We start from the raw sequence: 13264 nt of genomic DNA on the forward strand, positions 1-13264 counted from the left end.
ATCCTACCCCACCCACCTCTCTCATTCCATTGCCGTGTTGGTTCAACCAAAAAGTGCAGTTAATTGAAATTCGGGGCCAAAGCAATTAATTTGCTTTTGTCACAAGAGCTGTTAAGCCGGCAGAAGGACCTGCACTCAACCGAAAGAATCTTGCACTCAACTGAAAGAATCCTTTTTGCGTGGGGGGTGGGTGGTGGCTGGTGGCTGGTGGCTGTTTTGGGGGCAGAAACATTTGTTTCTATAATTTCAGGCTTTAAGCGGCTTAAAGTTTCTCTTCTTCATTGCTCCTCTCGCGTTTCTCTCGTCTCTCTTTCTCTCTCTTGAAAAAGTCTCAAGTTGAGAGCACTCGCAGGCAGCAGGTAGCAGGACTACAACAATGCCCAGGACTCGACTGCATTCATTAAAATGAATGCCAAAGCGACGCTGCCGGGCTGCCGGGCTGCTGGCTGATGGCCGCTGGCTGGAAAAACTTGAAAATCAGCTTAAGAAAACTGATGCCACACACACAAAAAAAAAAATCTCCGCTGTCCCCCGAGCCGATGCCAAAATCTTCAAGCATAACAAGTAGGAAATTCGGTTTGTCTTCGTCTTCGTCTTCTCTTTTTTTTTTTTTTATTGTTGCCTTTGTGGTTATGCAAAGCAGGCCAATAGCTGGACAGACGTGGCTTAAAGTTAAGGCCTGGTCGAAAGGCTGCCCAACACTGACACTAATTGCAATTGTGTGCAGCATTAGCCAGAGGGAGAGACAGAGAGAGAGAGATGGAGTATCCTCCGCCTTGGCTCCTGGTTTTTCGCACAGGTTCTGCTGCTGCTGCTGCTGCTGCCAGTCTCTGGTCTTGTGGCCTGTAAAAAGGTTTTCATGTTGCCAAGTCAGCAAACGTCGACTCGCCGTCGTCGTCGTCATCGCATCTTCTTGTTTTTTTTTTTTTTTTTGGCACTTTGCTTTTTGCCTTTTGGCAGTGGCATAATCAAAAAGGACAAGCCACAGCGGCATTGCTGCTGCTGCTGCTGCTGCTGCTCCGTCTCCTGCTGTGTTATCCTGTGGTGCTGCCCCACAGCCGCCTGCTGATTCCTCCTGCTGTTCCAATGTTATTGGCATCCCATAACAACGGGAACCCACCCCCCTCCCAGAGCGACGTGCTGAAGTGAGATGTGATTGTGGTTCTGCTCCCAGGGAATGCTCTCAACCGCTCGTGTCGTTAGTGTGGGGGTTTCAAGGATTTGAGGAATTTCGAGAGGTAAATAATAATAATATATATTTTTAGAACTAAAAAAATATGTGGGAAAGAAATGGAAAATATTTTCGAAAAAATGGCAAATATTTTCGAAAACATTTTCGAAAAGTGGCATCAATTTTTATATATATATAGATACCATATATTTTTAGAACTAAAAAAATATGTGATAAAAAATGAAAAATATCGAAATAGTTTCGAAAGTGGCTCAGTATTATATATATATAGATACCATATATGTTTAGAAATACAAAAATATGTGATAAAAAAATGAAAAATATTTTCGAAAATATTTCTTTCTGTTTTTAGAAGAAATTTTATAAATTTTTATCGATTGAAATATGAATTGAATTAAATCTATCGATTGAAAAATTTGTATTTGTATTACCCTTTTTTATTTGAATAGTTTCTTGTTGTCATTCGAAACTTTGCATTCTGCTCGATTGAGTTTGGAAGTTTATCTTTTGAATATTTGACCATGGGGGAAAGCAATTTTCTAGCATTTTCCCCAGCTGTCGGTTGCGCTTTTCTGTTTGTTCGCGCAATCTTCTGGCTAATGCGAATTATTGTCAGGCTGCAGGAGGTGCATTTGCATGCCACACACCTGAGCAGACGCCACACACGCCAACCCATGGCAACCCATGGCAACCGTGCAACCACTTCAACCCTGCTACACCCTACTCCACCCTGCGCGCACCCCACACATAGAGGAAGCATCCTTTTTATTCAAATTGAAATGTCTTTTCAACGGGTTTGCTTTCTACTTCAGCGGCCCACGACACATGAGTGCTGTTTGTCTTCGTCGCCAGCGACTTTTTGGCCAAGGACCTGCACCTGCACCTCCCCACCTCCCATGCCGCCGAATGCTATGCTAAAAAAGAAACGTGTGTATACAGCGTTGGGGAGGTACAGAGGGCCATGCCAAAAAGGTTTATTACGTGCACCGCATGCAACTGAACAAAAGTCACGTGCTGCTGCTGCTGCTGCTGCTGCTGCTGCTGCTGCTGGGGGGCAGGCAACACACACACACCTGGCTGCCGTCGCCACACACTAGAGGCAGGGGGGAGCCACAAAAGGAGGCGCCACCACGCCACTTCTAGGAGGAGCAGCAGCAGTAGGAGCAGCAGCATTAGATTGCATTTGCTAAACCGAAACAGATGCAACAGAGGCAAGAAATGTGGAACGTGCCTCTCACATGTGCCACACCGAAAAAAACTATGCCAAGTTGACAAGCCGCCGCCACCCACCGCCAACGCAAAAGCCACCGCCACATCGTATTTTGTCTATGCGTGGCCACGTTGCGTATGCGCAACTTGATGTCCTTGCCAAACGTGTGTGCCTGTGTGCCTGTGTGCCTGCCTCCTCGCTGCCATGCCATGCCATGCCATGAAAAGCCTGCCCCAGAAATAAATGCATTTTTGATTCCATCTAAAGAGAAAGAGAGTGCACCTCCATTTTCAATAATTTCATTTGGGGCATTTCGACACGTTATAAAACACTCAACAGTCGAACGAAACGAACAGCAGGCGAACCAGAGTCAGAGTCAGAGTCAGAGACAGAGTCCTTGCCGCCGCGATGACAACATGACGCATTGGGGAGTTTAGTTTTTCCCAAAAATATTTCTTCTTTTCTATATTTATATTTTCTATACCCTTTTCGAGCAGGCGAGTCTTATGATTTTCAGAAAATTTATCACAATGCAAAAAAACCAGAAATGTAGGAGGTAGGAGTGGGAGGAAAAGGTGGAAGAAGATGGATGTTAGGAGTGGAAGAAAAGAGGTGGAAGAAGATGGAAATTGACAAAATTTGAATGTGAGAGGCAAAAACCAATGAATATCGAATGAATGAATGAATGAATGAAATATTAAATTTAGTATATTGTTAAATATTAAATTTAATATATTATTTAATATTAAATTTAATATATTATTTAATATTAAATTTAATATATTATTTAATATATTGTTTAAAATTAAATTTAATATATTATTTCATATTAAATTTAAGATATAATTTAATATTTAATTTAATATATTATTTAATATTAAATTTAATATATTATTAAATATTGAATTTAATATATTATTTAATATAATATTAAATAGATTGCTTTTCGATATGAAATCAAGTAAACAATTGTATATCGATAATAGCTATATGGCATATAAAATCGTCAAGATCGGATGACTATGTTGCGATATCTTAAGTAAATTCATTTGAAAATTATATTTTCTTTAGGGAAATCAAGCCTTTAAATCAAAGGCAGATATTGTACATATTGCTTAAATATATATAGATCGTCTATAGGCAATAGATCTTTAAGGGTATCCACTGATTCGTTCTTCCCACTATGGTTTTTTTGTTGTTGCATATTTGATGTTTCCTTGTGGCATAAATCAATCAAACGCAGCCACAACACGCAACGCACACAGCGAAAAAGACAGTGAGAAAGCGGCACGGGGGTGGCACGAGAAATAAACAGAAGCAGCAAGAGCAAACGAAGATACAGTTATGGAGGAGATGGAGAGAAGGCAAGAAGAAGAGTCAGCCAAGAGAAAGCTGGAGAAATGACACTGGCAGAGCCAAAAAGAATCCATGCAAACATTTTCAATTAAAAAATTGCCCTGCCATTTGTCATGCTGTTGCTGCGTGTTCCCCTTCCGCTCGTTTGCTCCTCTCCCTACCTTCGCTTACACCTCCTTCTCTTTTCCTATATCTTCGTTGGCTTGCTCTGCCCTCTCTCATCTGGTGCTATCAATTGCTTATCAATCACAATCACAGTCATGCGACAGTCGTGTCTTCTTTGCCTTTGCCTTTGCTTTCGCATTCATATCAGTCTCAATGCAGGCTGCCTGGCTGCCTGCCTGCCCGCCTGCCTGCTGTTGCTGATGTCATCACCCCCTGTACATCAGGGAAATGGATGCAGCAGAGTGCTGGAACGGGGGGGGTGTGATATCTAATTTTCTAGTTGCAGAAAAGAAATGTGAAAAAAAGGAAAGGGGAAAAATGTGTGCGTGGAAACCTGACAGAAACTGATGAGGTTATTTTTTTTTTTAATTTTTAATTTCTAATGAGATGTGGAAGTTGTAGGGGGAGAGAATTCGAGAGATTAAAGCTGAATCATGGATGGGAAAATTTTGTTCATTTGCTAACTTACTTCCATCTTAAGCTTTAGTTGTTAGCCCCAAATACAGATAAATATTAAACCACTGCTAAGATCCACACAAAACCGCTTGCTGCATGCCCCAAAGGCTTTTCAAACTCTCTCTCTCTCTGTCTGTCATTACAATGTAAGTCAAACTGTATTGGTTGCCCCCAAGGCATTTTCCCAAGCCATTCAAAAGCCAAAATGCTCCCAATTCAATTGTTGAACGTCGAACGTCGTCGTAGGTGCCCCGTGGCGGCTCTCTTCAAAATGCACCTTCGAGGCACACTTTTGACTTGTGGGGGGGAGCACACAAACACACACACAGACACCCATAGACACCCATAGAGCGTGGTATGTGAGGTTGCTGTTGTTGTTGCTCTGTGGCCTAGGCTGCTGACTCTTGCTGCTAATGGATTTTAAATGAGCATCATAAATACCAGCGTCGTTGGGAGTCGGTAGAAAAATTGCAACTGCCACGCCTTCTAACCCATAAAAGGAGTTCTACTTTGGCTCCAGTTGTACTCCTCCTCCCTGCCCCACTACCCTACCCTACCACCAGCTCTCCGCCATTTTCTCTAGCGTCTTTGCCTTTGGCTGGTTGTCATTTATTCTTGTTTCTGTTTGTTGTCTGTTATGCTGCTCGGTTCGTGCTACTTATTCTTTTATTATTATTATTTCGGGTTTTGTAGCCTGTAGAAGTTGAAGAAAACGGGCTTATACCCTGTACAAGTAGAATAAAAAGGGTTTATACCCTGTACAAGTAGTCGAAAAGGTAGAAAAGAGTTCTGGCAGAGGGTTTTATTGGAAGAAATGCAGGGAGGCTTTATTTGGGGGGCAAGAATTGGAATAATTTATCTTTGAGTCTTATTTAAATTTTTGGGCCTCAGAAAGTGCTTTATAAAAAACCCAAAAATTATATGTAACGTCGGGGTATTCCATAGGTCTAACCACTGCTAGCTCCAAAAATCGTGTCGTGTATTTTCTTGTTGTATTTTTTCTTACTTTTTGGTGGTTTTTCTATTATATTTTTGTGTGTGTGTGTGTGTGTTGTGTTTGTTGCCAAATAGCAAGGACTATAAATATTTGTTACGCTGACAACAACGACCAGATACACACATACATATAACACATTCAGATACATATATATACAGGCAGATACATATATGAGTTCTAGCTCTCTGGTGTCGCTGTCTACTTTTGCGGCTTGTACCGCAATTTATGTTTTCCTGCGACTACACGACGAGAAAAATGGCACTGAGAATCGAGTTACAAAATACAAAAATAAACATGCCACATATTCAAATGAAATATTTTCATATTTAAATGAAATATTTTCATATTTAAATGAAATATTTTTATATTTAAATGAAATATTTTCCGTATTTAAATGTGTGTTTTAAATTAAGCTTAAAAATGATCCGCATTAAAAAATACTCTGCAATACATTTATGTTTAAATCAAAGTAAATTATTTTTTAATTTCATTATTTTTTTACCTAAAACCTGAATATTTAATTCGAATATTATTCCTTTTTATTATGCCATGTTTCGCTGAGTGTATGGAATATACATTTCTGTCCCACTATATTTTTTTCTTGTTCCTTTTTCATGGCTTTTAGTAGTTTGTTACTTTATTTGAGTGCATAAATTCTATGCAGATTCTCTCATAACCTGATGATGATTTTTTATTAAATGCAAACTCAATGGAAAAAAGTGACAAGTAGATTGCGCATACGCAGCGCAGCGCAGCGTGTTGGCTCAACATTTAATATCCTGAGGCATTCTAATACACATGTACACGTACTCGTGTGTGTGTTCTTGTGTGTGTGTGTGTGTGTGTGTGTCCCACAACTAATATGACAAGTTGATTCTACAACCAGACGACACAGGCAGCGACCCTCCCCCATGTGTCGCCTCCTGGTGTAGTCCTGTGGTCCAATAACTAACAATCAAGTGGGTTGCACGAACAACATGTCTCTCTGTTTGTGTGTGTATGTGTGTGTGTGTGGTTGCAGACACTTTATGTGTCTGTCATGTGCTTGGATTTTTCGGTCACGTGGATCATGCGACGACAACATTTGCCACGAGAATTGGTAACATATGTTCTCATAAAAGCATTTGCCAAACTTTAATTACAAAAGAAATGCTGCCACAAGGCCAAGTGGATTGGCATGTATTTCTGAGGAAATGCAATAAACTTTTGCCCAGGCCATAAATGTAGCATTGAAGTTTGTTTTGTGTTGCTTGCACTTTGGTTTTTAATTGGCGCAACATGAGGCATTCGACACATGCAGATGTTCTCTTCTAATGAAGATTGACGTAGCAAAGTGAATGAGAGAGAGATTGATGTTTCAAGTATGAATACGCAGACACTGCCAAAGCTCCAGAAAAGAGCTAATCCCCAAGGCGAAATCGTCAGGGTCCTTGCTGGATCGTGGCTCAAACTGAGCCCCCATCGAAGCGTACCCTGAAGCACCACACACAAAGGGGACTGCAAGGACATGCTTTGCATTGAACTCATTCACCTTGTTGCAGAGCAGGATCTGTGGCGTTCACTCGGATCGAGTGCGCGGCAGCATAACCAACGCCGTCACTTCCCATCAGCCAATTCCATAGCCAATCAGCAGTATCCAAATTTTATATCGAACATTAATTCTGCCCACTCGTACCCGCATAATTTGAGGGGTTTTATGATCCTATTAAAGCACAAAGCTCGACTTGCAAACGATTTCAGCAAATCCCACAAAAATTTTGAATTTAAAATACAAAAAATACATTCACAAAAGTCGGAGATTGTTTTCCGTTAAAAAATGAGTACCGGGTGCCAGAAAATATATTCGGCTATAGATTTCAGCCACCTCTTGAGTTCTTCCACTCCTTTGGCTGCCAAATAAATTAACTAAAAATTAGACCAAACATTTGCTATAAATCTAAATGGTTTTTGAAGCAGCCAAACTTCATAAGCAAATTTGTTATTGTTGTCTGGCGGCGGCCGATAATACAAATTCTTCAGTCTCAAGTCGTAAATTCACCGGCTGACCCACCAATTCAACCTCATCAAGCCCCGAGGCACACAGAGTCACAGCCCCAGCCCCAGCCAAACCCAAACCCCATTTAACATCTACTCCTCGTACTCACAGTTGACGTTTAGAGAGACGCTGGTCTCGAGCGTATGGCCCTCCGGCATGGCACGATTCCAAACGACACATTTGTATTTGGCGCCATCGTCGGCCCGTCTGGGTACAATCTGTAGTGTGGCGTTTGTGTAGTGGTTCTTGGAGCCGCCCTTTAGAGCATACGACTGCAGTGGCACGGTGCTGCCCTCACGATACCAGCTGCAAACAGTAAGAGAAAAATGGTACGAATCAGAATGGATAGCAAGGAGACAAGGATTTAGTGCCAAAAAAAAAATGAGTATGGAAAAGTTAAGACAACGACTAGGTGTTATCTGTTAGGGAAGCAAAAAAAAAAAAAATAAAGGTTATGGGCAGTAGATTTTAAATTTCAATTTGGATGATATTTGATAATTATCAAAATTATAATAAAATAATAATAATTATAATTATTATAATAATAATATTATTATTATTATATTATATTAAATATTGTATTATATATTATATTATTATAAATTATAATAATAATAATAAAAAATAGCAATTATTGTGCCAGAACTCCTATTAAATATAAGATATATCGCTGTAATATTCTGGAGGTATCAAAAAGGGTTTTCAATCGTTTTCGGATAGAAAAAAAAGACAGAAAGCTAAGAATTACTACACCCTGGGATACGAAGTCTTAAAAGCCAATATACCCATCGCTATTAAGGGTATTTACAAAGCACTAGCTGCAGTAACCATGTGCGACAGACGGATTATTAATGAAGGCTATCGCATTGCCCGTTAAGTGATTTACTTAACCACAAAACCACACCGAAAGCCAAAAAAAAGAAAGAATTAAGAGAGCAAGCGAATGCGAGCGAGAAGCACATCAATTTAAATTTTCTTTTGGCCTTTGGGCTGGCTGGGCCCCTCCCTCCGCTCCTGCTCCTCTGCTCCCCTGCTCCCCTGCTCCCCTGCTTACGTTATCATGGGATCCGGCGAGCCGCCAATGCTGCTGCAGGTCAACTCCAAAGGCTTCTCCTCGGTGGCCACCGCAATGTTGCCCGGCGTGACCATCGGCGGATGTGGGGCCGTCAGCACCGTCAAATTGTAGAACTCTTGGTGCACATCCGCCCCGGTTCCTTTGGCCTTAATGCGGCACTCGAAGCGTCCATTGTCACGATTGTAGGAGGTATTCTTTATTTGCAGATCGTAAATGCCGCGACCCGGTCGAAAGTCCAAGCTGCAAGAACCAAACAGAGAGAGGAATACGTTGAAGAATTATATTATATTAATTTTTTTTTTTTTTGCCATAATAAGAAGTATGGCGGAAAATGCAAAGGAAAAAAATTAAGAGGGTAAAAGAGGGCTTCGGTTAAGTACGTTGTGGCAGGACACGGGAAAAAGTTTTACTTTATGTAAATTAACTGCGGGCAGGGCGCAGCACTTCCTTTTTGTTGTTGTTGCTGTTGATTTACAATACAAAAATCTGCATACATACATACATATGTAAATACACACACATATTTCTATACAATATTTTTGTATTTATCTTTATATAAATGTACAATCGATTATTTACGCATTTCTGTTGAGTTAATGCTTCGCTGGTCGTGTAGGGTATGAAAGGCCGTTGAGTTTCATTTGTAACGATTGGTTTTTGCAAAAACAAATACTAGAAAAAATATATAATACATACACAAAATATTTACAATAATAAAAATTACAAAAACAAAAAATCACACGAGAAAATTCCATGGTTCTTTGCAAAATAAATATTGGGAAATATATCGAACCTTAATAGTTTTTAAACTAATTTTTATCTGAGAACATCATTAGGTAGGGATAATTAATTTTGAAGGACAAAGTTTTCGATCTTTTAAAAAGTTAATTTCATTTGTTTAAAGATTGAAAATATTATAGAGAAAGATACTAGTTTTAAATCTATTTTATTTTTGTTTTGTATTATTGTTTCATTATTTTCATTATTATTTTAGTGAGTGGTGGATCCAAATGATTATTATTTTATGCTGTTATATGTATTTTTGTTTTATTAAATTTGAGAAAAATTCGAATGTCGTGTAGAATCCAACAATGAAAATTACGACTCATAGAAACTATGCATAAATCTCTGAACAATGGGCAAACTGTATTACTTTATGAAAGGCTTAAATAACTTTTATTTTAATCACCAAAAAAAAGCAATAAGCAGTACGAGTAGTCGATAAAGTAATCCAGTCTATTGAGACTTTTATTCTCTTTCATTCTCCTCTAGAACTGCCATAGTTCTTTTTCTTTCCACCCATAACTAAACTTTGAATGTAGAGCATCCTTTAGTCCACATCTCCAGAGAATGTGAAATAAATTTCTGTTCACTTGTTTTCGTTAAGTAGCTTTTCCCCCACTGCCTCTGAATGGTTGGGGTCCCGTCCGGGTCTCCCACTTGAGCTTCATCTCCTGGCATTGCCATTGCCATTGCCTCTGCGCTTGTTGTTCATTTTCATTCTCCTTCTGTTTTCCGAGCTTTTCCTTTTTGTTTTGTTTGTTGGTGTTGTGTTGTGTGTGTGTTTTTGGGTTTTTCTCTCGATTTCATTTTGGTGGGGGGCTTAAGAGCCATGGACCAGGGCTCTCAGCTCGGCTCGTGCCCGGCGTGAAATAAAATGAAAAATGCTCATGGCAAATTAAGCGTCGAACTCATTTTTGTAAATTTATTAGCTCAATTTCGGCTGGACGCTGGCCTGAACATTACATTTTTATTAATTTAACATGGATGTTGGGAGTGCTGTGCCACCTTGATGATGATGGCAATGGACGGGAGGATTGAGGATTGACTTCTGGCTGAAAAACCAAATGGAAAAACTCAATCAACTGTTGCATAAAAGCCAGCCTCAGCTCAGCCTCAGTCTCCTCTTCTAAGGATATTCTTATTCAACAACATTTTCTCATCTAGGCTCTGGCGGCTTTTGTATTTAAGTTTTAATTTCTTATGATGAGATTTTTAGCTCGAACTGCAGATGGCATTCCAGATGAAGAAAGAGTGAGGAGTAGTAGGAGGAGGAGCGCTCGTAGGAGCACTCGACATTATTAAAGTGGATCTCGTATAAAGTTCTTCAGTTCTGTTCTGCACGCGAAACGCGAGGCCGAATGAGATGCAAAGTTTGCTTGTTTTGGTTTTTTTCTTTCCTTTTTTTTTTTTTTGTGGAAATAAAATGAAAGAAATTTTCAATTTTGATAACTTTCCACGAGGAATGTGTGTGGGCGAAAATTGGGGGGTGCTCGACGGTAGGAGTGGTAGAAAGTGGAGAGGAAATGGATGTCTTTTGTACAGGAGCTGCACGATTTTTTTTTTTTTTGATTCTCTTTGGTTTCTCTTGGTATGGGATATAATGATTTTGAAGAGGTGTTTGAAAAAGGAATAATTATTAAAAAAAAAAAGAAAAATAAAAGGAACATCCAGAAAATACCAGAATTTACTAAAATAATAGACAAAATACTGGAGCAATGCTATAAATCAAGTACCATGAAAATACTATAAATTGTAACCATAGTACCAGAATATACCACAGGTAAAAAAAAGGTTCCAGACTGATTGCAATGCAATGAAAATAAGAGACTCATATTTTAAATGCCAGAAAATTTTAAGAAAGTAAAGCAAAATACTAGAAAGAAGATGTAAAAAAAATGCCTGAAAATACCATTAAAATACTAGGAATATTCTGCAAATAGATATAAATTTATTTTTAAATAATTTCGAACTGCTTTCCACTGTTTTTCAAAGAGTTTCTTAGAAGAATTTTCGCAGCATAGGGTATCAGCAAGTCGCAATGTCAAGTCACTCTTTATTTTTTATATTTTTGCTGGTGCTACTACTGCCTCTGCCTCTGCTTTTGCCATTGCATTTCCGGCAGCGACTTTTACGAGGCGGCTGCTGTCTTGAAAGGATCCTTAAGAGTGTGACGCTAGTGGGAGGTGGGGGGGCAGATGCTTAAGAGTTTGGGTGGTGAGGAAGTTGAGTACGGGTGGGAGTCAGTCGCAAGGAATGTGTGTGGGTGTGTGTGTGTGTTTGAGAGTGGAGTGCAGCTCAAGCGAAGCACATAATTGCCTCTGCCATGGGCCTCAGTCGTCCCTCAGTCGAAAAGAGGGAATTTCTAATGTGTATATAAGTGGCGCTGCCTGATGCTGCCACTGCCACTGCTCCATCTCCATCCTCAATTTTATTCCTCATATTCTGCTGCCCCATCATCTGGGTCTTGTTCTTGTTCTTCCTCCTCTTTTTGGTTATTATGTTGCATCGTCGTCGTAGTCGCAGGACTTATGCAAAACAGTCGCAGAATTGTTATGCAAATTGTAGCCAATTACATGAGAATGCCGCCGCCTTCCGCCTCAATGAGTTGCAACAAGCGGCGCGCTCAGTGCCACAGCAGAGGTACATACATATGTATGGGTGTATGCTTGTGTGTGTGTGTGTGTGTGTGCTGTAGAAAGTCCTTCAAGGAAAGTATTGAACAATTACACTGAGCTACATGAGCTCAGGGAAAGTAGATAATAGGGAAAGCCATTCGGCTGATTGATTTTCCTCGTCTTCTGCGTAGTTGGCAAATAGTTTTTAGCTCTTCAAAATGAAACCTTGTTGCACAGTGTAGCTGTGCTATAGGCGGGGGCAGCGTTTCGGCCACAAATGACGACCAGGACTCGTCTCAACTGAGGAAACTTCCACTATCAATGGGCGAGGGGTGGGGAGGGTTGTTAGAGCTGGGAGAGGGCTGGGGGAAAAACCTGAGGCAATCGACCAGGCCACTTGGCTTGTTAACGATAACTAAAGCTCAATTTTCCTCGAGAGAGAGAAAAAAAAACTCTATAAATAGTTGGGATAAAGGCTGAAGGGGAAGGATGGTTGGGAGGGGAGGGCGGTAGTGCGGGCAGGCAGGCAGGATTCCATGGGCAAGACACCGTGGCTGATTATGTTATTATCGGTTTAGTATCGAAGTCTTATGGCTCTCGTCGCTGGTTACCCGCGTCTCATGTCTCATGTAATTCAATTTACCGAGACAACCCTCCCTCCGTGCTCACTGCACCCTGCCCTCCCTGCTCTCTACCTCGTGCCGCGTCCTCTGCGTCCTTGCTTCGATTCGCATGCCAAGGAGTCGTCTCATGAAAGTAATAAACTTTTCTTCGCCTTCTTTTTTTTTTTTTTTTTCTTTCTTTCGCTTTGGCGTTGAAAAAAGTTGCCAAGAAAAAGGAAGCTGAACGGGAAAAAAGAAAACAACAGAAAAAAAAGAAAATAAAATGTAAACGCGCCAAATTTGACGCGTGGCAAAGGACTCGACGAGCGAGAGAGAACCCGCCTGAAACGATGTGCGTTATGTGCGGATAATTGACTTTTAAAATGTGTGTGCGATATCACAAGAACAACAGCAACAGCAGCAGCAGCAACAGGGAGAGGGAGAGCGAATGGGGATGCGACGTTGGGAAAGGTCCTGACGTATAATTAAACGGCATATTGTCACGCATCCCTAAAGCTCAAACCGAGAGGGAAAGTGAAAGAGCCAAGGGTGTGTCGAATGCGTGAGGGTTGTGATGGGGCGGGTAGTGGCGGAGGGTGCCAGTCAGTAGGGGAAGAAAACGGATATATGGTAGGGTCTCTGTCTTTCGCCTCAGTTCGGACCATTAAATATTGTGTGCTTGCTCACTGTTGTGCACCCTTTGTTGCTGTTTAAACTTTTACTTTCGCATCGCGAAGACAATGAGGGGCCGGCAGTATTTAGAGGGTTGGTGGAACCT

General features: G+C 40.6%; 1 protein-coding gene and 1 long non-coding RNA gene across 4 annotated transcripts in view; one reads left to right on the forward strand and one right to left on the reverse strand.

The window, feature by feature from the left end:
• Nucleotides 1-13264, forward strand: part of LOC121404722 — a 71766-nt gene that overhangs the window by 31759 nt on the left and 26743 nt on the right. The window lies entirely within an intron of this gene.
• Nucleotides 1-13264, reverse strand: part of LOC111079865 (hemicentin-1) — a 131606-nt gene that overhangs the window by 25681 nt on the left and 92661 nt on the right. For all 3 annotated transcript variants that reach the window (XM_022375191.2, XM_022375205.2, XM_022375198.2), the window contains exons 4-5: nucleotides 8466-8726; nucleotides 7521-7717 (exon numbers count right to left, since the gene is read on the reverse strand). In XM_022375191.2, the coding sequence (XP_022230883.2) occupies nucleotides 7521-7717; nucleotides 8466-8726 (458 nt within the window). The remainder of the gene's footprint in view (nucleotides 1-7520; nucleotides 7718-8465; nucleotides 8727-13264) is intronic.

This window comes from Drosophila obscura, unplaced genomic scaffold (assembly GCF_018151105.1).
Source record: "Drosophila obscura isolate BZ-5 IFL unplaced genomic scaffold, ASM1815110v1 contig_37, whole genome shotgun sequence".
Lineage (NCBI taxonomy): Eukaryota > Metazoa > Arthropoda > Insecta > Diptera > Drosophilidae > Drosophila > Drosophila obscura.